This window comes from Manis pentadactyla, chromosome 17 (genome assembly GCF_030020395.1).
Source record: "Manis pentadactyla isolate mManPen7 chromosome 17, mManPen7.hap1, whole genome shotgun sequence".
NCBI classification, from domain to species: Eukaryota; Metazoa; Chordata; class Mammalia; order Pholidota; family Manidae; genus Manis; species Manis pentadactyla.
This window is the reverse complement of record NC_080035.1, coordinates 13,363,325-13,390,129: the sequence shown is the minus strand read 5'-3', so window position 1 is coordinate 13,390,129 and position 26,805 is coordinate 13,363,325. Positions and strand designations below refer to the sequence as shown.

Genomic DNA, 26,805 nt, shown 5'->3' with positions numbered 1-26,805 from the left:
CCAATCACACTTACACACAAGTGTATCTGTATCTCTATCTATACACATACACATACATACAAATGCAGAATGTGAATTAAGAACATAAGGTCTAGAAGAAAAAATTATTGAATCAGCTCTAGGACTATTATCACTGACTGAGTGATGTTAAGCAAATCACTTAGTATCACTGTGTGGGGAAAACTGAAGTTCCTATGGCCAGGATCCTCACCTGACCCTAAACTACTTGATGATGTAACTGGCCTGCTGCTAGGCGACTGCTTCCACACCCTAGGCAATTAGCTATTATTGATTGAGTCACTATATAAAGAGCTCTGCCCAGTGCTCTGCCTGGAGGCAGAGAGGAGGGAAGATTACAGACCTGCAGACTGTTGGATGCAGACATAATTCTAGTGCTGGACCTATTTCCAGGAGAACAAGCTGGGTGACAAACCATTTCACCCCAAGAACATTCTGTTGTCATTCCTTGGTCTCACTGAGTCTATAGTAAACTTGCCCGGGGCTAAAACCCACTGGCAAGACACACTGAATCTCAATTATTCAACAAACATTCAACAAATATTTATCTATTATATACTTGGTACTGTGTTAGATGCTGGCAATACAGATATGCACAGAGCTGTGCCTACTCTGAAAAATTTCAGAAGCTAGCTGCAGACACAGACAAGAAAGCGATATGCAGTATGTAAAACATGTTAGGGGATAGAGATTTGCAAGTAATGTACTATGAACACAGCAAAAAAGCATGGAAGTGAGTAGGTGGGAAGTGCTTTCAACAGTTTCATAAGCATTCACTCAGTGCCTAGTAAGTGGCAGACTCCATCCTGGGCACAGGAGCCAAGTTGAGTAACATTCAGAATATGGTTTCTAACCTCAGGTTCATGAATGAGCTATGTGTTTGCAGTATGCTTATTTTATGGACAGTGGGCTCATAGCCTTCTTCAGACTCCCCAAGAGACTGGTGACCTAATGAAAGGATAACAACCATGAATGAGAAGTAGAAATTCTAGATAGACTAACCTCAAGCAAGAGTTTTTTAAGAGGAGGAGGAGATGATGGGAGCAGGGCTATTGTACTCCATTGTATGGGTTGCTGACTATCCAGGAGAGTAGCAGAGGGGTCAAAAAGGCTGAAACAGGACCAGAAAGACTTTAATCCTTGAATGGGGTGCTTTGGTGAAGCAGAAGTGTCTTTTTCTATTTCTCACAAACGTACCATCTATCGCCAATCCAGGCACCCAGAGAACTGACCACCTGCATTAAGAACCCATTTCTAATTTGCACAGAGTCAATGGTGGGCTAGTGGTGGTCCTGAATAAGAAAAGGGCATTCCCATAACTTACAATATTTTCAACATACAAAAGCATGAGAATATATACCAGCTCAGAGAATCCCATGAAGTTTATGGATAAATTGAGAACTGTTTCAGTGGGTGGAAGATAAGGTTGAGAAAGTAGGAAGGGGTAATTATAAAGAAATTCATATGCCAAGTAAGGGAATTTGGACTTCACTAAAGGCAATGATGAAACATAATATTATTTTAAGCAGAATAATAAGCAGCTCACTCTGAAAGCTCTATGGAGAATGAGCTGCAAAAAGGACCACATATATAAAAACCAATGTGGTTTTGACAGTAATCCAGGCCATAAATTATGAGTTCCAAATTAAGTCAGTAGGGACAGAGAAGAAAGGATAAACTCTAAAAAATGTAGGGGACAGAAATAATGGGGCAAGAAATAATAGGAAGTAGAATATATTGATAAAGGAATAAGAGAGGAAGGATGAGTATAGGATTACTATCATTTAAGAGATGGAAACAAATATGAAATAAGTTTTGAATCTGCTGGTCTTGAGATATACTTTTGGGACATGTAGAAAGAAATGTTAAGCATACAGTAAAATATGTGGTTCTGGGATTTAGGAATATGATCTAGCCTTGAGAAATGGATTTCAGAAATCCTTAGCACAAACAACAACTAAATCTTTCAATGTGGAAATACGGTTGGGGGCTTTCAGCTAAGAATATGGTGGCATAGGGAGATTATTCTAAGACCAGTGGATGGGGCCTGGATAGATCATCAATACAAGAAATGTGGAGGAAAATGATCCAGAAATCCAGAGGGGTAGAATCTGAAGGACAGAGTACTTAATAGTTACAATATTATAAAGAGTTTAAATATGTTGGTAATTAAAGAGTCTCCATTGGGCTCTTCAATTAAGAGCACCATTTGTGATTCTGGCTAGATCAATACCAGTAAAGTACTAGAGATAGAAGTCAAACTCAGCACACCAAGGAACAAGTAAAGACAAGGACTTGAAGAGGTAAGTTCCTAAGCCACCTGAGCTCAGCATCACCTGGGAACGATTTTTTTAAAACAGATTCTTCAGTGTCGTGATTGCTAAGGAGTCAGGTGACAAACTGGCATGGGAAACCAAGCGAGGCAGGGGTGCTTTCAAGCAGGGGAGCCATGATTCTCGGGGTGGGGATGCAGAAGCTGAAAGCAAAGAAGAATAAGAGTGTTTTAAAGATGAAGGATTTGAGTATGATTATATCCCAAGAGAGAAACAAAAACAAAAACAAAGAGAAAGTAACCAAAGAAAAGAGGGTTTAACTGGTAGAGCAGCAAGGTTTCCAAGGAAATGGGAGGGAAGGTGAGATATTGTTTTGCCTGAGGGTTTCAGCCCTGGGCAAGTTCACTATGGATTCAGTGAGACTGAGAAATGACAAGGGAACATACTTGGGGCAAAGGGGTTTATACCCTACTTTATTCTCCTGACGGAAGGTCACATCTGCATCCAGCAATCTGCAGGTGTGTAATCCACATGGTCTTTGCTTCTGCCCAGAGCACTAGTCAGAGCTCTTTAGAGAATGACTCAGTCCGTAATAGGGCATTACCTACAGGTGTGGAAGCATTAGCCTAGCAGTAGGGTAATTATAGCATCAAGTAGCTTAGGGTTAGGTGAGGATCCTGGCAATAACAAGTTCCATTTTCATCAAAGATGGTAAGCACAGGTGGAAGAATCCATCCTAGCAACAAGGAAAAGCACTCTCCTATTCCTGCTAAGATGGGGTGGAGGTGGAACCTCAAAGGAAGAGTGAGGAAACAGAAACATAAAGGTACTTATGGCCTGATGGTCTTTATTTCCTAGAAGGTAAGAGATGAAATCACGTCCTGAAAATATAATGGGTGGAAGATCTTGGTGTGGAGAAAGTGAAGGTTCCTGTGGCCCGGATTCTCACCTGACCCTGGTTGGCCAGCTCACTACACATGTATGGTCAATACGTCATTATTGACTCTATATAAAGAGCTCCACCCAGTGCTCTGGGATTCATGGCTGCAGGGGAGCAGAGGCTGGGGAGAGGTGGCAGTGCCCAGGACAGAGACTGAGATGGCTGCAAGAGGAAGAGAGGCCCAGAGGCAGAGACTGGCTTGCTGCATGCAGACACACTATGAGTGGATGGGATTCTAGTGACTGACCTCCACCATGGGGATAAAGTTGGGTATAAATCCTTTCACCCCAAAAACATTCCATTGTCATTTTTTTCAGTCTCACTGTATCCATAATGAACTTACCCAGGGCTGAAATCCATTAGCAAGACATTTGGTAACTAGAGATGGGCCAAATAGCAAAGGAAAATTATTGTTTGGCATTGTTTAAGACCCAGCTGAGAGGGAGCCCAGAAATCTGTTGTAGCAAAAAAACCAAAAAGCTGTATCTTTTTTTCCCTCCAGCAACCTCACTCATGTGGGTTTAGTGAAAAGGAAATAATCAAACCAATTCAATTCATGTGTAAAATAATAATCCTCTCTCTCTGCCTTTCATATAAGAGGTTGATATACTATAGTCAAATGACAGTGTTAAAGTGCTTCTTCACATTTATAATTAATTAGGTTAGGGCACCCTTACCAAGTACTTGCTATGTGCTAAACATTGTACTAAGGGCTATGCACATATTGTATCCTTAAGCCTAGAAGTCCCATTACATTAGTATATCCATTTTACAGATAAGGAAAGTTAAGCATAAAGAAGCTAACAGCTTACCCTCTTAGTTCTTGTGGGGAAGCTGGGATTCCTATGGCCAGGGTCCACTGAACTTAAACCACCTGATGATGTAACTGGCCTGTTGCTAGGCTACCGCTTCCCCACCTTTAGGCAATAAGCTATTATTGTGCTATATAGAGAGCTCGGCCCAGTGCTCTGGGGGGAGGCAGAGACGCAAGTGCTCGACCTACGGTCGGGAGAACAAGCTGGATAATAAATCCTTTCACCCCAAAGAACATTTGCTGTCATTTTCTTTGGTTATATTGAATCCATACTAAACTTGCCTGGGGCCGAAAAGCATTGGCAAGACAACTGGCATAGTTGGCAGAATTCATTGTTCACCAAGGAAAAAGACAAGCTGCCCTTATGGGAGGGGTGCTTCAGCGGGCTGCCCCTGTGAATGGGGAGACAGTGGATTGTCCCCCAGTGGGTATGTGGCCTGAGGTGGCCTGCCTCCTAGAGGACTGGGCCCCACCCCAGGACTGGAGGCAAGTGGAGTGACACCTGAGGCAGTAGGGGTGGCCCTTGGTATAGTAAGCAGATCCTTTGAGAAGCATGTGCCCATGAGGCAGCGGGGACTGTGGGTTGGCTGTTTCTCATAGTATTAAAAAAGTCTGCAGATGAGAAGGACATGCTCCTGAAGAAGACCTAAGAAATGGTGGCACCAGAATGTGAGCTGCAAACTTCTGTGGATTCCTGAAGAAAGAAATGGCATTGATACAAAAAGAGGCAGCATGAGAACGCCAGCAGTGAGGTGCCATTGCAGAGGTAAAAGGTTCCTTACAGAACGAAACGGCAGTACTGCCAGGTGCTCTGAAGGAGGAAGAGGCCATCATGGAAAAAGACAAACTCCTGAGGGAAGCACAGGCTGAGGTGGCACAAGAACATCAGCTGCAAAGCGTTGAGGTGAAGATAAGAGAGCTGCTGAAGACTGAGCTGGCATTGCTGCGAGACACATTAGGAAAGGTAAAGGCTGTAGCAGAGGAGGCACTCGGGGGAGGGGAGAGAAAGGTGCCATCAGCCTGGAAATGGAGGAGCTGGGGAAGGATGAAGGGGTGGTGCTGGAGGCACTGGCCCCTCCTGTATTGAAAGCACACCCAGTGGTTGTAAAGAAAATGAAGACCCAGCAGCTGAAAGTTCCCCAAGGAGAGGAGCAGCCCCCTCCCCAGGTCGTGGAGCACTCTATGCTCCGCCCCTGTACTCAAGCTGAGCTGGTGGATTTGGGCTCCTGGTTTAGGCAGAAGCCCTCAGAATCAATATCAGCTTGGTTCCTGCATCTGTGGGACTTAGGGGTGAATGGAATTGTTCTGTCAGGATCAGAGTTGGGAAAGCTGGCTTCCCTGACAATGCAGCCTGCCTGGAGGCAGTGGTTACAAAATGCACATCAGACCCCAGGGAGTCACTCCCTCCTCAATTGGCTTATGGCTGCACTTCGTGCTGTGTGGCCCAATCTGGGTGATCTGCCATCCTCTCCTGTTAGATGGCAGACATGTGCTGAACTCCAACAGCTGTTATGAGAGTGAGGCATAAGAAATGCCATCTATTGTCCAGAGAATTATGGCCCAGACGAAGATATTTTCAATTCTGGGATGAGAAATACTGTGTTTCAAATGGCTCCCACATCCCTCTTTGGGTCTCTAGTGGCCATTCTTTCCCCTCACTTAGGGCATCCCATAAGCGAGGTGAAAAGTACAGGGGCAGACTTACAAGAGGCTGAAGCAATGAGAACACAGAAAGAAATAAGATCTGCTACACACAAGAAGAATTTTAAGGGCCCCATGAAGGTTACGAGGACCCAGATATGGGCTGATTTAATATGGGCAGGAGCAGATGGAAGGAAATTAGGTGGGAAGTCAAACAGGATCTTACTAGATCTATGGCAACAACTGAAAACAAAGCAGCAGTTCCAGCCATTAAGACTGAAGAATCCAGCCTGTGTGTTTGCAAGACTTCCTGCTGGAGAGTTAGCCAACCTCACCTGAGCCCACACAGGAAGATGATTGAGGAACATGGTTTGATTGAGGGGAAGGTCAAGGTATCTGCCCTGAGGGACCAGGGGGGACTAGAGGCCACATGTTGAAATAGCTATCCATTGGTCCCCAGTGAATATACATGTCCTGGCTCTGGTAGACACAGGGGCTGAATGTTCACTGATTCATGGTAACCCTGAGCAGTTCCCTGGGAACCCCATTATCATAGATGGATACAGGGGTAAGGCAATCAGAGTGAAACAAGCCCAAATCCCTTTGGGAATAGGGAATCTACCCCCAAAAGAGTACACTGTATATATATCTCCTATCCCTGAGTATATTGTGGGGATTGATATCATGCAGGGTCTATGGTTGCAGACCACTGCAGGTGAGTTCAGACTGAGAGTATGTGTGGTGAAGGCAATTCTGAGGGGACATGCTAGGCACCCGCCCATAGCTTTGCCTGTGCCTCGGCAGGTGACTAATACTAAACAATACAAACTGCCTGGATGGGATCAAGAGATTGGAGAAACTCTCCAGGAACTGGAAAAGGTGGGTATTATAACGCCCACACATACTCTTTTCAATTCCCCACTGTGGCCAGTAAAAAAGCCAGATGGCTCCTGACATATGACTGTGGATTACAGAGAACTGAATAAAGTCATACCCCCTATGCATGCTGCTGTCCCCTCTATTGCAGGCCTGATGGATACCCTCAGCCATGAATTAGTAACATTATGTGGTAGTTTTTGCTAATGCCTTCTTTTCCATTGACATTGAGCAGGAAAGTCAGGAACAGTTTGCCTTCACATGGGAAGGACGGCAATGGACTTTCACCATCCTCCCACAGGGATACCTCCACAGCCCCACCATCTGTCATGGACTTGTAGCCCAGGACTTGGCTACATGGGAGAAACCACCAATGGTGCGGCTGTGCCATTATATTGATGATGTCATGCTCACGTCTGATTCTCTTTCAGATCTAGAAGGTGCAGCACCTAGACTGCTGCAACATCTACAGGAGAAAGGATGGGCTGTGAACAGCACCAAGGTTCAGGGACCTGGTTTGTCTGTCAAATTATTGGGGGTCATCTGGTCGGGTAAGACCAAAGTTATACCAGAAGCAGTTATAGATAAATTCCAGGCCTTTCCTACCCCTATAACTGTAGCATTGCTACAGGAGTTTTGGGGTCTTCTAGGCTACTGGAGAGTGTTTATCCCACACATGGCACAAATTCTGAAGCCCTTATACCAGTTGGTACGAAAGGGCATCAGGTGGGATTCGGATGAGACATGTGCAGCTGCTTTTACTACAGCAAAACGGGCAGTCAAGGCCGTACAGGCCCTGAGTGTGACAGACCCATAAAGGCCCTGTGAGCTGGACATTCATGTGGCTGAAGACAGTTATGGCCGGAGTCTCTGGCAGCGGCTTGAAGAAACTCACCAACTTATTGGATTCTGGTCACAACTCTGGAAAGGGGCAGCGGTACAATACACTTTGATAGAAAACCAACTGGCTGCCATGTTTCACGCCTTGCTAGCTATAAAACCAATCACTGGAATGGTCCCAATAAAGGTAATAACCACCTATCCCATCTTGGGGTGGGTACAAGACTGGACCCAAAAGCCAAGAAGTGGTGTGGCACAAAGACCACATGGGCCAAGTGGGGGGTCTTACCTACAGCAGTGTAGTGCTCTCCCTAGTACCCCTTGAGGGAAGAACTCCAATGCTTATTGGGGCCAGTGACATGTAGTAGTGAAAAGCAGGAAGAACTTGCTTTTGAACCATTAGTAGTAGAGAGTCCCTATAGGGAGGGAAGAGCCCCTATACCCGAAGATGCATGGTGCACAGACGGCTCCAGCCATGGGCAGCCCCCAAAATGGAGGGCCATAGCTTTCCATCCTAAGACTGAGACAATATGGATGGAAGATGGTGAGGGGAAGAACAGTCAATGGGCATAGTTGTGTGCTGTGTGGCTTGTGATCAGCCAGGAGCCCTCCCCTATAGTTGTCTGTACTGACAGCTGGGCTGTCTACCCAGGCTTGACCCTGTGGCTACCAACCTGGTACCATGCCAACTGGCTGGTTAGTCACCAAACCCCTTTGGGGGCAAGAATTCTTGCAAGATTTATGGGTCTGTGGTCAGACTAAAACAGTTACAGTAGATCATGTGACAGGTCATTTGCCACTGGCATCCCCAGGAAATGATGAAGCAGATAAATTGGCCCAGATACGTTAGTTAGAAGAAAAGCCTGCCTCTGATGTAGCCCAAAGGTTACATCAGTGTTTGTTGCGTGTAGGGCAAAAGACAACGTGGGCTGTAGCCTGTCGGTGGGGCTGGCCTTTGACCTTTGAAGAAGTTAGTAGAGTCTGGCAGGAGTGTGTCATGCACTCCAAAAGGGACTTACAAGTTCCACAGCAACATGGGACAATAGCTAAGGGGACTGTACCCCTCATCAGATGGCAGATAGACTATATTGGGCCTCTACCTGCATCGGAAGGATATTGGTATGCTTTGACTTGTGTGGACACACCTACTGGACTTCTGGTTGCTTTTCCTACCCGTTGTGCAGACCAGCAGATGACCAAAAGAGGCTGGGAGCGTCTCTTTGCTGCCTATGGCCGACCACAGGTAACTGAGAGTGATCAGGGCTCCCATTTTACTGGACACACACTGCAAGAATGGGTGTGACAGCTGGGAGTCAAATGGAAGTTTCACGTGCCATACAATCCTACCGCAGTAGGCATGACAGAGAGGCGCAATGGCTTGTTAAAATCCAGACTAAAGTCAGATACCAATAGTCTGCGGGGATGGTCAGTCTGCTTATGGACCCTGCTACAGCGTTTAAATGAGAGACCCCAAAAGGGAGCCCTGAGCCCTGTAGACATGTTAACACATATTGTTCCCTCCCCTACACAACTGCAAGTACAAACCAAGGAAGAATCACTGAAGCCGAGGTTTGGCCACCAGAATAACATTTTGCTGCCACCACCAACTGCACTGAACCCCATAGACGCCATTGAGTGGATGTGGCCTTAGACCTTTTGACACATGGACCAACGATGGCTGGCTCTCCTGGCACATTAGGGACAAGGCCTGGAAGCTGGCCTCCTGTGTATTCCTGGAGTAACAGCAGTGTGGCCACCAAAGGTCACAGTAGTATATCCTGAATGGCCAGAAGGTAGGAGCATCTTACCGGGGAATTTTGTTTTATCATTATGGCCAGTGCATGCACCTCCAGGAGCACTATAAAGAGACCCTTCAGTAACCCCCATGGGGAAAGGAGTAAAGGTATGGTGTACTAGACCTGGAAGGAACCCCCTTCCTGCTACAGTCCTATCACAGGACCACTCTCCTGCATGCATCCTACCTGATGGACAAGGTTTGCCTATGTCGGTGTCATTAAAACATGTGTCTTACTGCCCCTAAGGTCTTTGTGGATTGGGAACTTCCTCTGGGTTGAGGATTATTATAATTTTTGTTACCTGTATCAAAATCTTGTTGTATCTTAATTTTTGTTATTATATCTAAGTTTTTGTTATCCTGTTGCTGTTGTGGAATCTGGTTACAGTGTTCCAGCTTTCTCGCACAGGGACCATTGTGGAAGACTGAAAGCGTGTAGATTGTAAGGTGAGAATCCTGGAGGGGTGGAGTGTGGGGAAGTTGGGGTTCCTATGACCAGGATCCTCATTGAACTTAAACCACCTGATGATGTAACTGGCCTGTTGCTAGGATACCGCTTCCACACCTTTAGAGAATAAGCTATTATTGTGCTATATAGAGAGCTCGGCCCAGTGCTCTGAGAGGAGGCAGAGACGCTAGTGCTCGACCTTCCGCCAGGAGAACAAGCCGGGTAATAAACCCTCTCATCCCAAGGAACGTTTGCTGTCATTTTCTTTGGTCACATTGAATCCATAGCGAACTTGCCTGGGGCTGAAACCCATTGGCAAGACAGTTCTACATCTGTATTCAGAGATATTAGCATCCCAACATTATGGAATTAATTAATAGATCTACTGCATTTCAACAATCACAGGCTTAATGCCCACACCAATTCTTCCACAAAGAAATGCATAATGTAGGAAGCACATTTCTGGGAAATACTGGTGTTCCTTGAAAATTTTCAGAAATGGAAATTTTTCCTAGCTTATAAAAACAATATTGAAATAATTTCCTCAATTGAGTTTTATCCCTAAAATTGTTCTCAAACTGGTAGCTGTTGCTACTACTTGTTTTTTAGAAGTAACAAATCTGATTCTTTAAAAATATGTACATGTATCTCTGCATTTAATATGCATACCTTATTTTTTACTGGTTAGTGCCTAACTAACTAATGATGCTTCTCAGTGTCTGCTTTAAGCACTGTGACCTCCAGTGCTCCAAATAACTTCAGCAGTGTTTCACCTGAGGGTTTCAACCCAGGCAAGTTCACCATGGATTCAGTGAGACTGAAAAATGACAATAGTACATTGTTGGGGTAAAGGTCTTACACCAAGCTTTATTCTCAGCAGTGGTATGTCAAGTGCTAGAATCACATCCACCTCTACATGCAGCCAGCCCATCTCAGTCTCTGCCCCCGGCTTCAGCCTCTTCTCTCCTGCTTTCTTGCTCTCCTTTGCAGACTCTGCTTTGAGCTCCCTGCCTTTGCTCCAGGCTCTGCTCTCCTCTAAGCACTGGTAGAGCTCTTTACACAGTAACACAGGCACAATTGGCTTATTGCCAATGGATGAGAAGCCTACACAGTAGGCCAATTATACCATCAAGTAGATTAGGGTCAGGTGAGGATCCTGGCCTTAGGAACTTCTGTTTTCCCTACAGCGGCTTTATGACTACAGTTTAGTGACAAGGGCAAGAAAAGTCTTTGGATGCCACTCAAATCTCTAGCTAATTTCTTGCCCTTTCTGAGGTTATGATACCCCAAGAGGTTGGGAGAATTAAATGGAGGTATTTGTAAACTATATAGCACTGCATAATAGTATTTCACATTTAAGAAGATCAAAGGCAGAATAAGATGAGCCAGGATATAGGGAGGTTCTTTGACAAGGAGTTGGAAGATTTTCACTTTTCAAATTTGTGGTTATCATGAAAGGCTTGAAAAATCAAATCATTGTTCAACTCATTAATGTGAGTATGAGGGAAAAGCATTGTGGAGGTTTACTCTTACAGAACTAAATTTAGGTGAAAGGCTGTTGTGAGGATTAATGACAGTTTGTCTACTTATGCTGCTAGATTCAGTGACAGAGAAAGTCCTTGTATCTGGTATGCTTCCTTTTTATTAAATGGCTTTCTTTCACTCTGATGTTTTAATATTTTTAAGATATTTTCTGTTTTATAGAATTCTAGAAAAAATACATCATTATAAAACTACATGCTGCTGTAACAAATTGCCAAATTGATTGGCCTAAAACAACACAATTTTACTAATAATACTACAGTTCTGGAGGTGAGAAGTTTGAAATGAGTCTCTGTGATAAAATCAAGATGTCAACACAGCTGCTTTCCTTTCGGAAACTCCAGGGAAGAATCTGTTACCTCACCTTTTCCAGCTTCTAGAAGCCTCCCACACTTCTAAGCTGATGGTCCCTTTCCCCACCTTCAAAGCCAGCAATGGCAGACTGATGCTTTCTCCCTCTCTCTCTTTTCATGTTCTCCATCTTCTGCCTTCCTTTTCCAACTTAAGGGCCCCTGTAATTACACTGGACCCACCTGGATAATACTCTCCTTATTTGAAGGTAAATTCATTAGCAATCTTAATTCCACTGGCAAATTTAATTCTCTTTTGCCAGGTAACAACAGATTCCCTGGTTCCGGGGATTAGAATGTAGAAGGGCAGAGGAGGGGGATTATTTGCCTATCATGTGGGTTTTAATCTATTTTTAAATCAATATGCATCAGATACATATTGTGCCAGATACTTCACAAAATCTTTGCCCTCCTTAACCCTCTGAGGTTTGGGTTTGGAATGTGGGTGATGAGGGAGGGTCAGGGAGGATCTCTTTCATTTAGAGCTAAGCAGTGGTGTGCTGATAAGCTAATGACCAGCTCTAGAAGGGAGGACAGGAGGTTAATAGCATTTACTGATATGCATGGTGCACATACTCTCACATGAATGGTGTCAAGCTACCAACATGAAATCAACTAGTTCACAAAAATCCTGCTAATGTAATGGTGGAGAAAGTGAAGGTTCCTATGGCCAGAATTCTCACCTAGTCTTGGTCCGATTGCTCACTACACACATGTGGTCAAAACATTGTTATTGACTCTGTATAAAGAGCTCTGCCCAGTGGTCTGGGCTGCATGGCTGCAGCAGAGCAGAGGCTGGAGTGGTGGCAGCGCCGAGGACAGAGACTGAGATGGCTGCAGGGGGCAGAGAGGCCCAGAGGCAGAGACTGGCCTGCTGCATGCAGACTCGCTCTTGAGTGGACAGCATTCTAGTGATTGAAATGCCACCATGGGAATAAAGTTGGGTATAACCCTTTCACCCCAAGAATGTTCCATTGTCATTTTTTGGTCCCACTGAATCAAGAGTAAACTTGTCCGGGGCTGAAACCCATTGGCAAGACAACTAGGCTGCTCAGATTCTACTTGACTCAGAATTCCTGACCAACAGCCATTTGCCTGGGGAGAAGGGTGGCATTTTGCAGGCTGCAGTCCATGTATGTGTTCACAGTGCATTTTAAAGAATAAATGCTCCATAAGCACAGCCATTATTGCTTCCCTTGGCTATTTTCACACTGGCCTACATCTCTCCATCTATAGATGCTTCTGGTTCTGGGAGAAGAGGAGGTGGGGCCTGCAGAAATGTATGCCATTTCTATATGGCTAATGTTCATTTTTCTTTCATCTGATACAAGCTACTAAATAGGCTCATGTTCAGTATGAAAAGCCACAGATTTGTATGCAACAGACAGCTAGGTCATGGCCTCACTGCAGGCCGATTGGCCAAAGAAATCAAGTCTGCAGAAAGACCAGGGTGGGCTGCTCCTTTTCTTTTAGGCAGTTCAGATTAGTGCTCCCTAAACTTTTATGTGCACAAGAATCATCTGGGTAGCTTGTTAAAATGCAGATTCTGTTCAGAAAATCTGGGGTGGGGCTCAAGATTCTGCATTTCATACATTGATGCCAGTGCTGCTGGTTCAAGGACCACATTTTGAATGGGAAGGAGCCACATATCAACTATCCCATCTCTCACTTGTGGATGAATTTATACCAATAATCATTACAGTTATCACATTAGAAAAGCCAATCCAATTAAGACTCCTGTAGTTAATGATTGCTGTACATTTAGTGTTATGGTCTATCTTGGAAAGGAAAAAAATGCTTTTACTCAATATTATAAAGAAAACCATTTCAGCCACTAACATTTCTGAATAGTACACATTATTTGACCTTTGAAGAAATGAGCTATAAATGACCCACAAGCCAGTTAACTATGGGAATTAAATGACAACTAATAAATAACGTTCAGGATAAGAGGTTGCAACACAAAAATCCTTTTGGATCTGCAAGCCTCTTAATTGACTTACTGGTGATGGTTTGGTGATTTTCTTAATTTCACATGAAATGCAGACAGAGAGACTATGCTATGTAAAGGGGACACTCCTCTACAATCACAAGACCAAAGTGTCAACCTTCCTTTGAAGGAGAAAATGGGGGAAGGGCAAGTTGAACGATAAAAGAGTGGGGAACAGATATATAGAAAGAAAATTGTTTTCAGGTTAAAAAAAAGTTATTATAATAAAAAACCTTTTCAATGAAGGTATAATACCTGATGAATTGGAAGCAGATTGCTGCATCAAATTTTGTAAACAAAGTTCTTATGTTCTTTTGTACCTCCAGCATTTCATTACAGTTCTTCAAGTATGACTCCAGTGTCATCTCCACCCCCAGAGCCTACATCTCTCCATTTATAGATGCTTCTGGTTCTGGGAGAAGAGGAGGTGGGGCCTGCAGCCTCACTTTACAGGAATAGTTGCAGGGGATGCCCACAGTCACAGAACATCTTGCAAGAATGATTTACTCTGCTTTCTGGAAAGGTAGAGAAATCATCAGAGAAAGAAATGACTCATCCACTCTCATGCATTCCATAAGCCACCAGCTTTTGGCTTCTTTAACTCTCACTGGTAGAATATCTATTGCTTAGTAACCAGGTTTAAATCGTGACCAACACTCAATTGGAAGAAAGAAAGAGAGAGGGAGGGAGGGAAGGAGAGAGAGAGAGATACAAACAACAGGAATAGAAACTGGTTCCATGACCTGTACTTGCATTAGGTGCCATACTTGTTCATCAGTATCATGAATCAACCCCTTGTCCCATACCTCCAACCCTTAAACCCCACTCAGCTCAGGACTCTGTGCGGGAATGGCAGGAGGTGGGAGCAGGGCATAAAACCACACTGCATCATTTTCCTTCTTCTCTAGCAGATGAGCATTTTAAAGAGATTTCCCCCCAAGCCCCAGAAAGAGTATCACAACTAAAACCATCTTTGGGGGTTCGAATAGATCATATCACTAATACTGAAATGAAACTGCAGTTTTTCTTTCATCAGTAAGAGAGGTAAGTTCACATATTTAACACGCCCCCTGGAATGTTCACCATTTGGACATAAATATGGCAGTGTACCAGTGATTGACCTTGTTACGAATGGCTTTGCCTTCTGGTCAAAAATACAGCCCGCTCACCTGGGAGGTGAGACAGTGTGGTGACTAAGAACTCTAGCTCTGAGACCAGTCAGCCCGGATTTGAATCCCACTTCTGTTAACTGGCTGTGAGACCTTGGACAAGTTATCTACCTTCTGTGTGTCAGTTTCCTCATTTGCAAACCTCACATGGGCATTGCGAGGACTAACTGAGCTGGTGCATGGACTGCGCCCAAGGGAGCCCACAGTGAGCTTCAGTAAATGCCAGCTCGTCATCCTCTCCATGGTCTTACCTTCTCTCTCTGAATTGCCTTCATTTTTTGGATTTCGGCTTCTTCAGCTTCCTTCCTGATTCTTACAGATTCTTCTCTTTTTAGCTAAATTGTTAAGATTATAGAGAACAAAAAGCAGTTAGTATTTTCCCGTCTGAACCTCTGGAAAACAAAATCACGATGCAAGGCAAATTCCAGTATTGTCTGTGCTGTCCCTCACCATGATTATCACTTGGCACTTTAAGCCACTTTGATCACAGGGAACATCAGTCTCCATCTCCTGCCTATGAAGTTTCTCTGTGTTTCTTCCCTGGTCCCTCTGTCTTCCCACCCACCTCCCAGGTTGGAGAGGAGAGAGGGCAGATATTTTTTCCCAATTATAGAACTCACAGAGCTCACTGTAAAAAATCACTGACATCTTGAATCTTTTTTTTGTTTTGTTTTGTTTTTGTACTACTTTCACGTCTGGCCCAGGGTAAACAAATTCATGTTCTTAGAACCAAACATTTAAGAGTTAACTTAAACTGGAAAAAAGTAATCCTTTCATTAAGAGTGCTGCTAATACATGACTTGGATAAGCATTCTGGATATTTATCTCTTCACTTCTCACTTTCTGATTTCTGTTGGAGGGTCTCCTTTCACAATTGGTTTTATGCTTTGGGTAAATTTCATGATTACTTGAAAGTGTTGGCACTCAAACTCCTTGCCAAGATTAAACTAAAAGAGACGGATACTGACCTTTTGCCGGTATTTAGCTTGCATCAGTTGGAGCTGCTGTTTCTGCCTGACTTCAGCCTCTGACTGGCTTCCGCCTAAGGGGAAAAAAGTCACAGAGATGAAATGTGAATATTAAGCTGAAATGTCAGCCATCAAAAACTAATTAATATATGATAAGACTACACCATGAGTTTCCTTAGCATTTTCATCCCTCAGGAAATAAGGACATAACCAGTTTTCTTAATAAGACATTAAAGGATGGTAATTGCTGAAAAGAGAAACAGCTGGACAGAAAGAGGAAGCCATATTCCTTAAAAAAAAAAAAAAAAGAGGACAATCATACTAAGGTCCTTCAGTCATGTCCAGTTTTTCCCTTAGATTGAAGTCACACCTAAAGGTCCATGCTAAATCATAAGAAATAGCACCAGTCTTGCAAATTCTGGAACACGCATCATGTTTGAGTTTGACCATTCCCTAACCTGACAAAAGGTCCAATGATCAATTGTGAACACTAATGATTAATGATGCTTCAATTATTTTTCTTCTTCTGACTCTACTTGCCTATGTTCAAGTACAAAAGCTCAGGAAACCCTCAGCGGTCTTGCCACTAGACAAATCTGTAGTCCTTACAACCCAGTTTTTAAAAGTTCAGTGAGAACATCCTAGTTAGTAATTGATTATCAATCTATACTATTTATTGTTCTTTCTTTAGATACTCAAGAGAAAAATAAGGATGTTAGATTATTTGCTTGCTGTCTTAAACCTGAAATAATTTGGAACAAGAAATGTTTGCAGGTTGACAATCATCTAAGAATTGCTGCTTAGGAATCTCTTTGTGTTTATGAAGTGATGTGTGTGTGTTGTAAAGACTCCTTTAAGATAATTCCCTGGTGCCTCGGTCACTGAAAATGTCAGTTCTCTGAAAGATTCACTCACACAGAAGATATACTAAAACAATTTTCATTCACTGTAGTTTCCATAATTGAACTGATAAAGACACCATAGAGACTCTATCTTCTGACTCCCAAAAGATATATTAGGCCTCTTGGGCTTTGGCCCTTTCGTCTCTGTCATGGGGGATCAGGGAATGGGAAAGAAATAGTGACGGCCACTAAAGCTTTTATCTAATGTTACAGACACTTGCAGTATCTTCTGGAACCATTCCAATATTTTAAGGGGTGAAGAAATAGGGGAGGAGTTGAGAATTAAAAGAAATGGAGAAAGTCGGATGTCTAAGCATTTGCAGATTTTATTCAAAACTCATCTCAAAGCTTAATACATTCAAGAATTTTCTTTTCTACCCCCTAGCCACTTCCCACACACATATCTGTGACCATTCCTAGATACGTTACATAAAAAGGCTGCAGTGAGATTCCTGCTCATACTTGGCTAAGGACCCAAGACAATAGGCACCAACGTCTCCAAATTCCAAAGTGAGGTACCTGCTCCCTAAGCAGGATCTCCAAAGGGGTAACTGCAAAGCTTTTGGGAACCCTAATTAGCAACTACCTTCAGCCAATAAAAGTTAGACAGGTCAAAGGGAGGTAGAAATAAGAGGAAAGACGACTGTAAATTCCATCTTATGGGTGTGTGTGTGTTCTGGGGAGGAGGAATCTTCACATCATGATGAGCAAGAGAGATTTAATGAAAATCACTTGGAGAACTCCATCCGTGCTGCCAAGAGCCTGAGGTACCTACTGGTCCCATGCCTAGAAAAGTCAGAGCCTAGCAGCACAAGGCCGCCCTCAGGTGACAGCTTAGGTCATCAAGAGGAGGTGGCTGCATGGCAAATGCCTGTACTCCAAGTTTGTGGGAAGAAATGATGCACAAGTGTCTCCTATACTCACAGCCTGGCTGTCATGAAAGAGAATGCCAATCAAAAGCCATTTTAAAGGGACTTCCCCTATGCCACCAGGAGGAACAGTGGAGCCCTATGACCTACCGAGAGCCAACAGTGAAGCCAGCAGGAAAGTATATCATCTCTATCAGGGAACTCCAGGTGAGATACGGGTGGCAGGCAATGAGGGGCTCAGAAGATGACCAAGAACCCCAGGGGAGAGAATGCATAGCAGGAACACACCAAGACATGAAGAAACCAGATCAGTGCACTATATATCCTTCCTTCTCATTTGTCTCCGCCCTTTGACCCCAGCAAAGAAGAGTCAATTGAGAAAATGCAGCCACACCTTGTTCCCTTTCACTAGCTTTCTACCCAAAATGGGCAGGGCTGGAACAGAGAAGCTTTTATCATCATTAGTAACAGAATTTTGACCAGTACCTATGACTGATAATTAATTATTGAAATAACACTGTTTGGGGCCTAGAATTAGCTGGACAACTTTATCATTTGAAAAAGACCAAAAAGATCTAATTTTATCCAAAGAGCATGGGAAAAACTAGTCCCACATAGCCACTTCGAAGAGGCCAACTAGGAAGAACAAAGCTTCTGTATTCCGGCAGTGCCCCTCAAGTGTGGCTTATTCAGCATAAAGGTTACACTTGAGATTAACACCTTTCATGAAAAACCAGTGGGAGGATGGTGATAATACTATTACTTTACTCCTTAAATGGTTTCCAAATTAGCTTATTTTTTACCTAATCCTGGAAAAAAATACTTCTTTTAAAATATAGTAACAGTAAGTGGCACCTGATTCTAATGCATTTGTATTAACTAAATCTGTGGAAACTGTGTATCCAGCCCTTTAAGTTCTCAGCTGCTGCTGGAAGAGAAAGAGAAGAAAGGATGTGAAGGATTCCCACTGGGTGGCATCCCCGTTGGATGATTTCAACGAGGCACTGGCAGCCCAGACAATTCATCACACTGGCGTGCACTCCAGAGGCCCAAAGGTCTCTATCTATAGAATGAAAACACAGGTGATGTTCTCTTTATACCCACCACTGGGTCCCCAGCTCTCTCTCTCATCTTAGTTTTGGAATTGACTCTCCATTCATTTTTTTCCCCATTAGCATTTAACTGTTATGATTAATATGCTCGAGATAGCTTTTACTCCCATCCTCACTAGCGCTATGACAAGGCATATGCAGCACCCCAGGTAAGCTTTCTTCAGAGTTGATCATCTAAGAGGCTCTAAATTATTCAACAATTAAGTCATCACTTGATTCTCACATAATCACAGCATCATACATTTGCTACTTGCAGAAAATCAGAAACAATAATGTGCCTGCATTCTTAAGTGTTTCAACTTGCAATGCTTTCTATTCCAAGCAACAGAGACCCAACAACCTGTAACATACATTCAAAGACAGATGTAGGCAAGGGGCTCACAGGTCTTGCGTGGCCCTGTTCTCCCCCAGTCAGGCAGCTGGTGTGCTGACTTACCCAGCTGCCTGGGCACCAGGCTCACTGGCTTTGCTCTGTGTTGCTCCTTCCACTTCTCCAAATTCTCCAATTCTTGCTCCGCAACTAAACCATGTGAAAAACATCAAATCATCAGTTACCAGAATGTGAAAGGAAACTGGTCCCTTGAAAGAAAAACAGCCATTAGAGGGCAGTCAACTACGTCTGAGCGTGAGTGGACGATGTATCCAGGAAAGGAAGACACCATTCAGTCCTAACCCCGTGGGGTCACCCCAGGCCCACCCAAGGCCCTTTCTCTCCACAAGTCAGCACAGAAGGTTCAAATTTAGAAAAACCTGAACTCCTACTAAAATAAAGAAGTTTAGTTTTTCTTCCCAATCTGGCATTTTTAATACTTTATATCAAATGAATTTTTTAAATTTCCTGTAGTGAAGGTGTGCAAAACCAGAATATTCATATATCACTAAGAACTTTTCATACACAGGAAACACATATCCCTAGAGAATTCTGGTGCCCATATTCACTGTGCTTTATTATTTATTTGTTTATTTTGTTCCCTGTATTCAAAGGTTCCCCAAGCTTGCAGCAATTATGAGGCGTGAGAGCTGTGGGCTTCCTGACCCTTGGGAAGACAGCCGGTGCCTACTCCTTGTGGAGCGGCGCTCGTTCCCCAAACAGACACTCTGAGTGACCGTAGGGGGCGCCAGAGATGCCAGTTCTGTGTGGCCCAGTTCTCCCCCTTAGACCTGTCTCAATCGTCCGTTCATATTTTTTGTTAGAAAAAAAAAGCAAACTCTCTGAAACATATAAAAAATCCAGACCACACTGAGGCTTAAATTCCTGTTAAGTATTTAAATCAAGCTTTGGCCATAATATTTGGGTTCCTGTTGGCTAACTGCCAGCAGGGCCCACAGTCATTCTGTCTGCATAGCTGTGACTGTCATATTCTGCACTGACCCACTGGTACCACCCATGGGGCTACCTGTCTGGTAGAGATCCTTTTGAGAGTCGCTTTCCTGTTGTGCCCTTATGTCCATCGTTGGTCACAAAATTAATTTTCCTACCAAGATCTAATAAAGAAGAGCGTAGAATCTCAGTGCTAGCCCCACAGCTTGACTTAAACAAGCCTCATAAGCTCTTCGTGAACTAAATGAACTTTCTCTCTCCAACTCTAAAGTAAAATGCTGTAACCTTGAATGGCAGCTTTATTTTACTCCACAAGTTCAATTAAACATATTACATACCCACTAAGTACAAGAAACACTAAAATGAGTAAGGTGCATTTCCCGGCCCTCAAAGAGGTTATAATCTAGAGAAGCAACCTGGGGTACATAAATTAAAGCAGCTGACAGTAGACTCTGATAGCTACAGAGTTAAGGGAATGCAGTGGCTAAAGAAAAATTCTATTAAGAGGGGATGGGACAGATGAGGAAAAACAAATTATTTCACAATCTATTTCATATACAACTTGTCTGTTTCAAAAGTGCTCATAGTCCTGTAAAAATATTTGCATTCCATCCAATTTTACAGGAACTAGCTAGATCTACTGGCAAGAGGTATGAAATTGTTTAGTTCCAACAGGAATCTAAGATTTACAATTACGCTATGAGTTCTGCTATTAACATGGAAAAACACATTTTGAAGCATTAGTGAAGAATAATTTTAAAAGGTATAACTAAAACTGCTTAAGTTAAAGAAAACTGAGGAGATCCAGTGGGTCTAAACAAATCAGAAAATAAAAATCTTCAGAACACAGCAAATCAATTCTATTCTATAAGAAAATGAGAAGAATTCTAAATGTTAAATGAATAAATATACGTACTTCTTTGTATCCGATTTCTTCGGTTTTCATTTGGTGCTATCAGCGTGTACGTGCCTGTGCTAGAATGAGAAAAACCCTGATTATCATGAGAAATCACTGATGCATATAAAGCACCAGCCACGATTCCTGCTGATACACTGCATTTAGGATCATCACCAACAAATAGGTACCATGGAAGATCACCTTAAGATTCACGTCTGTTCTCCAGGAACTTACAACCTACTTGTCAAAGTAAAAGAAATGCACACAGCCGCAAGGAAATGGAAAGGGGTAGAAGAGTGACAAGTGCTCACTTCATAGCTGGTTCTTGGTAAAACGTCTTTGCAGGGATCTATTATTCCTCTAGGTGACGCTCCCTTTGAGATGGCTGTAGATTGGCATTTTCTTCCCCATGACCCACACTGGGAGTAAAGGAAACACTCAGGCATCCACTGTTCCCACAGACTGGGAATATGGGCCATTTGCAATGCAGCCACCTCCTTTCCAGGACTCATCAGAGCGCCCAGCTGGCCAGTGTTGTGTTTTGGGGCTTTGAGTCTTCCAGGCATGGGTCCATGTGACACACGTGAGCATAATCAGGAGTTCAGAGAAGGAAGGAGTCGCTTCAATTCATTGATGGGGAGGGGGCAGAGAAGACTTCATTTAAGCAAGAATATTCAATTCTGAGAAACTAGGAAGTTGTTAAAATATTGTGAGATTTTGAAGGCAGAATCTGTGCTTGACTGATCCGCATATGCCAACCCCTGGCAAAATGCCTTGCACAAAGTAGCTACTTGATGAATGTGGGCTGAATTGAAATGAAACGATGCCACAGACCCAGTCTGTGAGTCTGTGCTGGGGTAGCTCTTCTTTGAGATGATGCATGTGTTCCCATAAGACCATGAATACTTCATAGAGCAAAAATATAGCACAGCAACAGATAGCAGCATACAAGTGGGTATAGTTTTAGGGGAAATGCCATGGATAAACACAATCAGCTTATAGACTTCCTTTTTCTCAAAAGAAAAAAAACAACCAGATACTCTTAGAAGACTCTCTTCAACACAGAATGTAAAATTTCAAAGGACAAATTGGCAAAGATTGAAAAGTAGAAGCCAAACATGGTGATTAACAGAAGCCATTTCTTCCTTATCTCATTATTTTCCTAGCTGCAAGCCTTCTGCCAGCTTCAAACTGGGCTTTAATTTTAGACTTGTAAATGAGAGATGTGCAACCACCTTTGCATGCAAATGGATGCCCTGCTGGATGCCCAATTACCTAGTGTATATCTGCAGACGTTGCATGTGTAACCTGGCATGCATACAACATTATGAATACAAAATTAGGAGGCTGCTGCTGGAAATTAATCCCTTGTCTGTCGCATATTCTTTGATCACCCTAAGAAAGAATTTTCACTCAATTGCCAGTACTTCATAGGAGCTTGGGAGTTGTAATTCTGAAGGTAGTACTTGCACACTTGAATATGATACAGAGGTGAGCCATTCTGCAGAAGATACTGGATTTAAATGCCGACCATGGCATGACAGCACAATCCTCAGTGCCCATGAACATTGTTGGGTGGACCTTCTCACCATTCCAGGGATGTGACTTGTGGATAAAATGAAAGTTCCTGTGGCCAGGATTCTCACCTGGCCCTGGCTGGCTAGCCCACTACACACATGTGGGCAATACATTGCTTTTGACTCTATATAAAGAGCTCTGCCCAGTGCTCTGGGCAACAGGGTGGCATGGCTGCAAGGCTGCAGGAGAGCAGAACAGAGGCTGGAGTAGTGGCAGTGCTGAGGGCAGAAAGGATCAGAGGACGGCTACGCAGGCAGAGAGGCCCAGAGGCAGAGACCGGCTTGCTGCGTGCAGACTTGCTCTGCCTAGATGGGATTTTAGTGATTGACCTGCCACCGAGGAAATAAAGTTGGGTATAACCCTTTCACCCCAAGAATGTTCTGCTGTCATTTCTTTGGTCACATTGAATCCATGGTGAACTTGTCCTGGGCTGGAACCCATCGGCAAGACATGACTATACTGCAAATCAGTAGTTCTTCAACTTTAATGTGCATCGGAATCACCCAGAAGCTTTGTTAAACTACAGAGTTTCTGGGGTCTGGGGTGGGGTTCAATAACTTGCATTTTTAACAGTCCCCAGGTGATGTTGATGTTCCTGATCTGGGGACCATACTTTGAGAACCACCCTTACAGGTCAAACAAGTTGTTTTCAGACAACTGGACTTAAAGGGAATTTAGGAGTTGCTAAGTCATTGATAATGACACAGGTTAAATCATTTGACAAAGATCACAAGGTTAATTAAGCAACAGAGCTGAGACTCAAACCCAGGACTTTTGACTTAAACTAGTTGGGTGTCTGCAGCTGATTTTTCAGCTCAATGTAGAAAGCATAAAATATGACTTTCCTTTATCTTAAGCCTCTTAATAGACTTCTAAACAAAGTAACCTACTTAACTGAGCACCTATTATGGACTTACTGTGTTAGAGATTTATGGGGAGGGGAGATACCAATAAAACAGACACCAGCTACTTTAAGGGAGCTTATACTTTAACTAGTAAAAATTCATGAAACCACTGAGCACACCACAGGACATCTACACAAGAGCCGAGGCAGGACGATGTACGTAGTCAGAGATCTGAGGTGGAAGAGAGTCACAGAGACCCCAGAGGGGTAGAAAATGTCAGAGAAGAAGTATAGCAAGTTGACGCTTACAAGATAGGATCTGAAATGGCAAAAAAGTGTCTCTTTTGCTAGGACTTTCCTAAGAGCAGTTTCATAAAGAATGTGCCAAGTTGCGTGGTTGCAAGCTGCATGGGCCACCCTTAGGACAATTTTGGAAAAGGTTTGGAAAGAAAAATCAATCTGTTTATAAAAGATTTTAATCTACTATATGTAATCTGAAATTGAGTTTAAGTCTGATAACATCATTCTAGGTAAGAATCTTTAGTCTCAGGAATAGGACTGTGGTCAGTCTATGTGTATAGCCTACAGGTACCCAGACACAGTACAGGGCCATGAAACAAGGGAAAGAATTATCCAGTTCTGAAATCAGAGTCTTTTAATTCACAGCATTTTAACATAATCCAGGCTCGAGGACAGAGGTCCTAGCAATAAATGTTTTATGTTAGAGAATTCCTTAGCAACCTTCTTAGCAATATTTTATTGGCTGAAAATACCAAACATGAAACACAATATTGAGAAGAAGCATTGCCAAGTAATTGAGCTTCTACTCCTCTTGTTTGCTATAGGAAGAAGAGCTTAAGGTCTAAGGATCTGCTTTTAATTTTTTTAATATCATGTGGCAGAGCATAATGCCTTGGTAGATACAAATATTCATCCTTTCTCTCTTAGCTTTTTCTTGACAGGAATAATAGTATAATTTATTCATGTTTTCAGCCAATTAGTTTCCACACACACAGCAAGGGCCTCCATTGCTTTAACCTCCATTTCTTCCTTTACAACAGTCTGACTCTCAAAGCTGCTGATCTAGACAAGCCCAAGCTACCTATATTTCGCATTCTGGTCATTTCCTGATGAAGCAACGTTCGAGCGACTGAAATAAATGTATATCTTTGAAAATGGGTTGCCTTAATTACCTCATTGAAGTTTAATGAAATGCATCAATTTCCAAGATTATTTTCACCTTTCAACAGCCCACATCCATGAGATACTATTTTATACAAAAATAAATACATAAAGAAAAAATACACCTAAGAGATTTTTTTCTTATGAGGTCTCTCCTGAGCTACACAATTGCTTCTCTTGTGTATATTCTTGCACGAATCTGTAACATCTTATCAATAAGCACTCTATGTAAAAATGTTATGCTGAAGTTATGAAAAATATCTTGGCTAGCTAAAAGTATTACATAAATATATCCCCTAGTGTGTATAAACTGCAGCAGATGTAACTTAAATTCCTAATTAGGAACAACACTGGTTTGACTGAAAAAGAAACATAGTCAAAAGCAAAATTCCAGAAAGAGATAGAAGATTAACGAACAGATCCTTTCAAGCAAAACAGTAGGCACATAAAGTCTACTATCCTACAAAAAAAAATTGATTTGAGGTTTTCATACTTCAAGAATATCTATGCTTGGGTAAAACTGAAAAAGGAAAGGTTTTTTTGGTTAAGCAAAGGCACTGGATAGAGATTTATTTTCTAAATATAGCTTTCCACATGGAATCTGAAGCTTACTGTCTTTAGCCAAAGTTTTAAGGCATCCAGGTTTGCAAAAGTTCATTTATACACAGACTGTACTCCCAAGAAAAACAAGAAATGACAAAATCAGACTGAGAAAATCATCCTGACCCCTAAGCCTGTTACATCAGTCCTGATCCAGCACTCCGTGTCTCCGGTGTGGAAGGGCTCAGAAACTGCAGAGCCCAAAACACTGTCCATACACACAAGAGGCTGAGATGAAGGGGGTTAGTTCTATAACTCCCAGCTTCTGTGGGAAGGCTAATTAGATACCCAGAGGGCCAAACAATAGCCAGAGGGAAAAGATAAATAAGAGATCATCAGGTCATCAGGGCCTTTGTTCATAGGATAACTTTATGGAAAGTACACACACACATACCCTCCATCCATCTCAGAGTGGACGTATATCCTACATCACGGTGGTGTAGGCCCATGGCTTAGTGAGACCTAGTAAATTTATGCAAATTTTTAGAAGTGACCCTTCTTTCAGGTAAAGGTAACCCCGCACATGGTTTGGTTTGTATTATAGCCCCAAATAATCACATTTCCAGGCAAGTTTGTGAAGTTACCGACCTACACAACCATACAGGGTAGATCTGACAGATGCTGTATTTTTTCACCTAAAACACATACACACATAAATGATAAAAGCTATGAAGAAATAAAATAAAAAGGATTCACTCTATACAGAGAATATGTATGAAATACAATATTATTGAGACTCGCTGCCTTTAAAATGGCAAAAACTAATGATGCGAGTAGACATGGGGATCAATTGGTAGATATGTTTGCAAAATGTATAAAATTGCTTCCTCAGTAAAAATAACAACAAGGAATTCATATTTTCAGAACATAGAGTTGTCAGGTCTGGGATGTAATTCGAGCCTACTCATAAGCTAATCTAAGCTTAACAAGTTAATGTTAGCCTAAAAGTTAGCCTGTTACTGTTTCATGGATGCTGGCAGAAAACAGGAGACTCCTGGGTCAGAGACAAAGGACTTTATTGCTCATGGCAAATCAAGCAGCATGAGCATATGCATATTTTTTGTCTGTTCTCTCTGTCTCCAGGTCTTATGGAGGTAGCAAGATAGATGTTGCACACACAGTGTGTTTACACTGCAGCCAAGGAACGCTGAGTTGGGGAATCTACCATTTTTACAGCAGATAGTAAGCAAGCCTGGTCTTTGTCCTGGGGAGAGTATACCTCATCTCTCAAGGTTTCCAGGTACACAACAACCCTAAGAAATAGTCCAGGTAAAGAAAAATCAGGTGTGCAGGCTTGGCACACCAAGCAAGACATATAAGAGTGCAAGGAGGACTGCCTTTTCCAACAAACAAATATTTGGAATTAACATTTTTTAAAGAAAGGCTTAGTGATAAGGAAATTGGTGTTTGCATAAAAACCACTTATTTATCAAATGGTTATACATTTTATTATTATTATCATTATTATTATTAAAAGGCTTAGGTTTAATTATGTCTACATTTTAAGCATTGTTTCTCAAGGTTGCCTACAACTTAAAGAGAAAAACACAAATGCAAGACATGAGAGATTTACATCTAAATCTTTGCATAGAACATTTAAAGATGAAATTCATCTTTTATTTCTGATTTTGAAAGACACATATGCTCATAGAAGAAAATGCAGAAATTATTTTTCAAACATTTAAAAATCACTCATCATCTCACAATTACAGTTAAATTTGGTGAATTTTAGTATAACCTATATTCTCTATATTCTGTACATATTATTACACAGTTCCAATCATATCCTAAGTCCAATTTTACAAACTAATCTTACCTAAAATTGGTTTTCCCAG

The 26,805-nt window shown here is 42.5% G+C and overlaps 1 protein-coding gene across 5 annotated transcripts in view; it reads right to left on the bottom strand.

The window, feature by feature from the left end:
* Positions 1-26,805, bottom strand: part of EPSTI1 (epithelial stromal interaction 1) — a 109,861-nt gene that overhangs the window by 69,524 nt on the left and 13,532 nt on the right. For all 5 annotated transcript variants that reach the window (XM_057494409.1, XM_036932410.2, XM_057494410.1 and 2 more), the window contains exons 2-5: positions 20,785-20,843; positions 18,984-19,067; positions 15,665-15,738; positions 14,948-15,031 (exon numbers count right to left, since the gene is read on the bottom strand). In XM_057494409.1, coding sequence (XP_057350392.1) covers positions 14,948-15,031; positions 15,665-15,738; positions 18,984-19,067; positions 20,785-20,843 — 301 coding nt within the window. The remainder of the gene's footprint in view (positions 1-14,947; positions 15,032-15,664; positions 15,739-18,983; positions 19,068-20,784; positions 20,844-26,805) is intronic.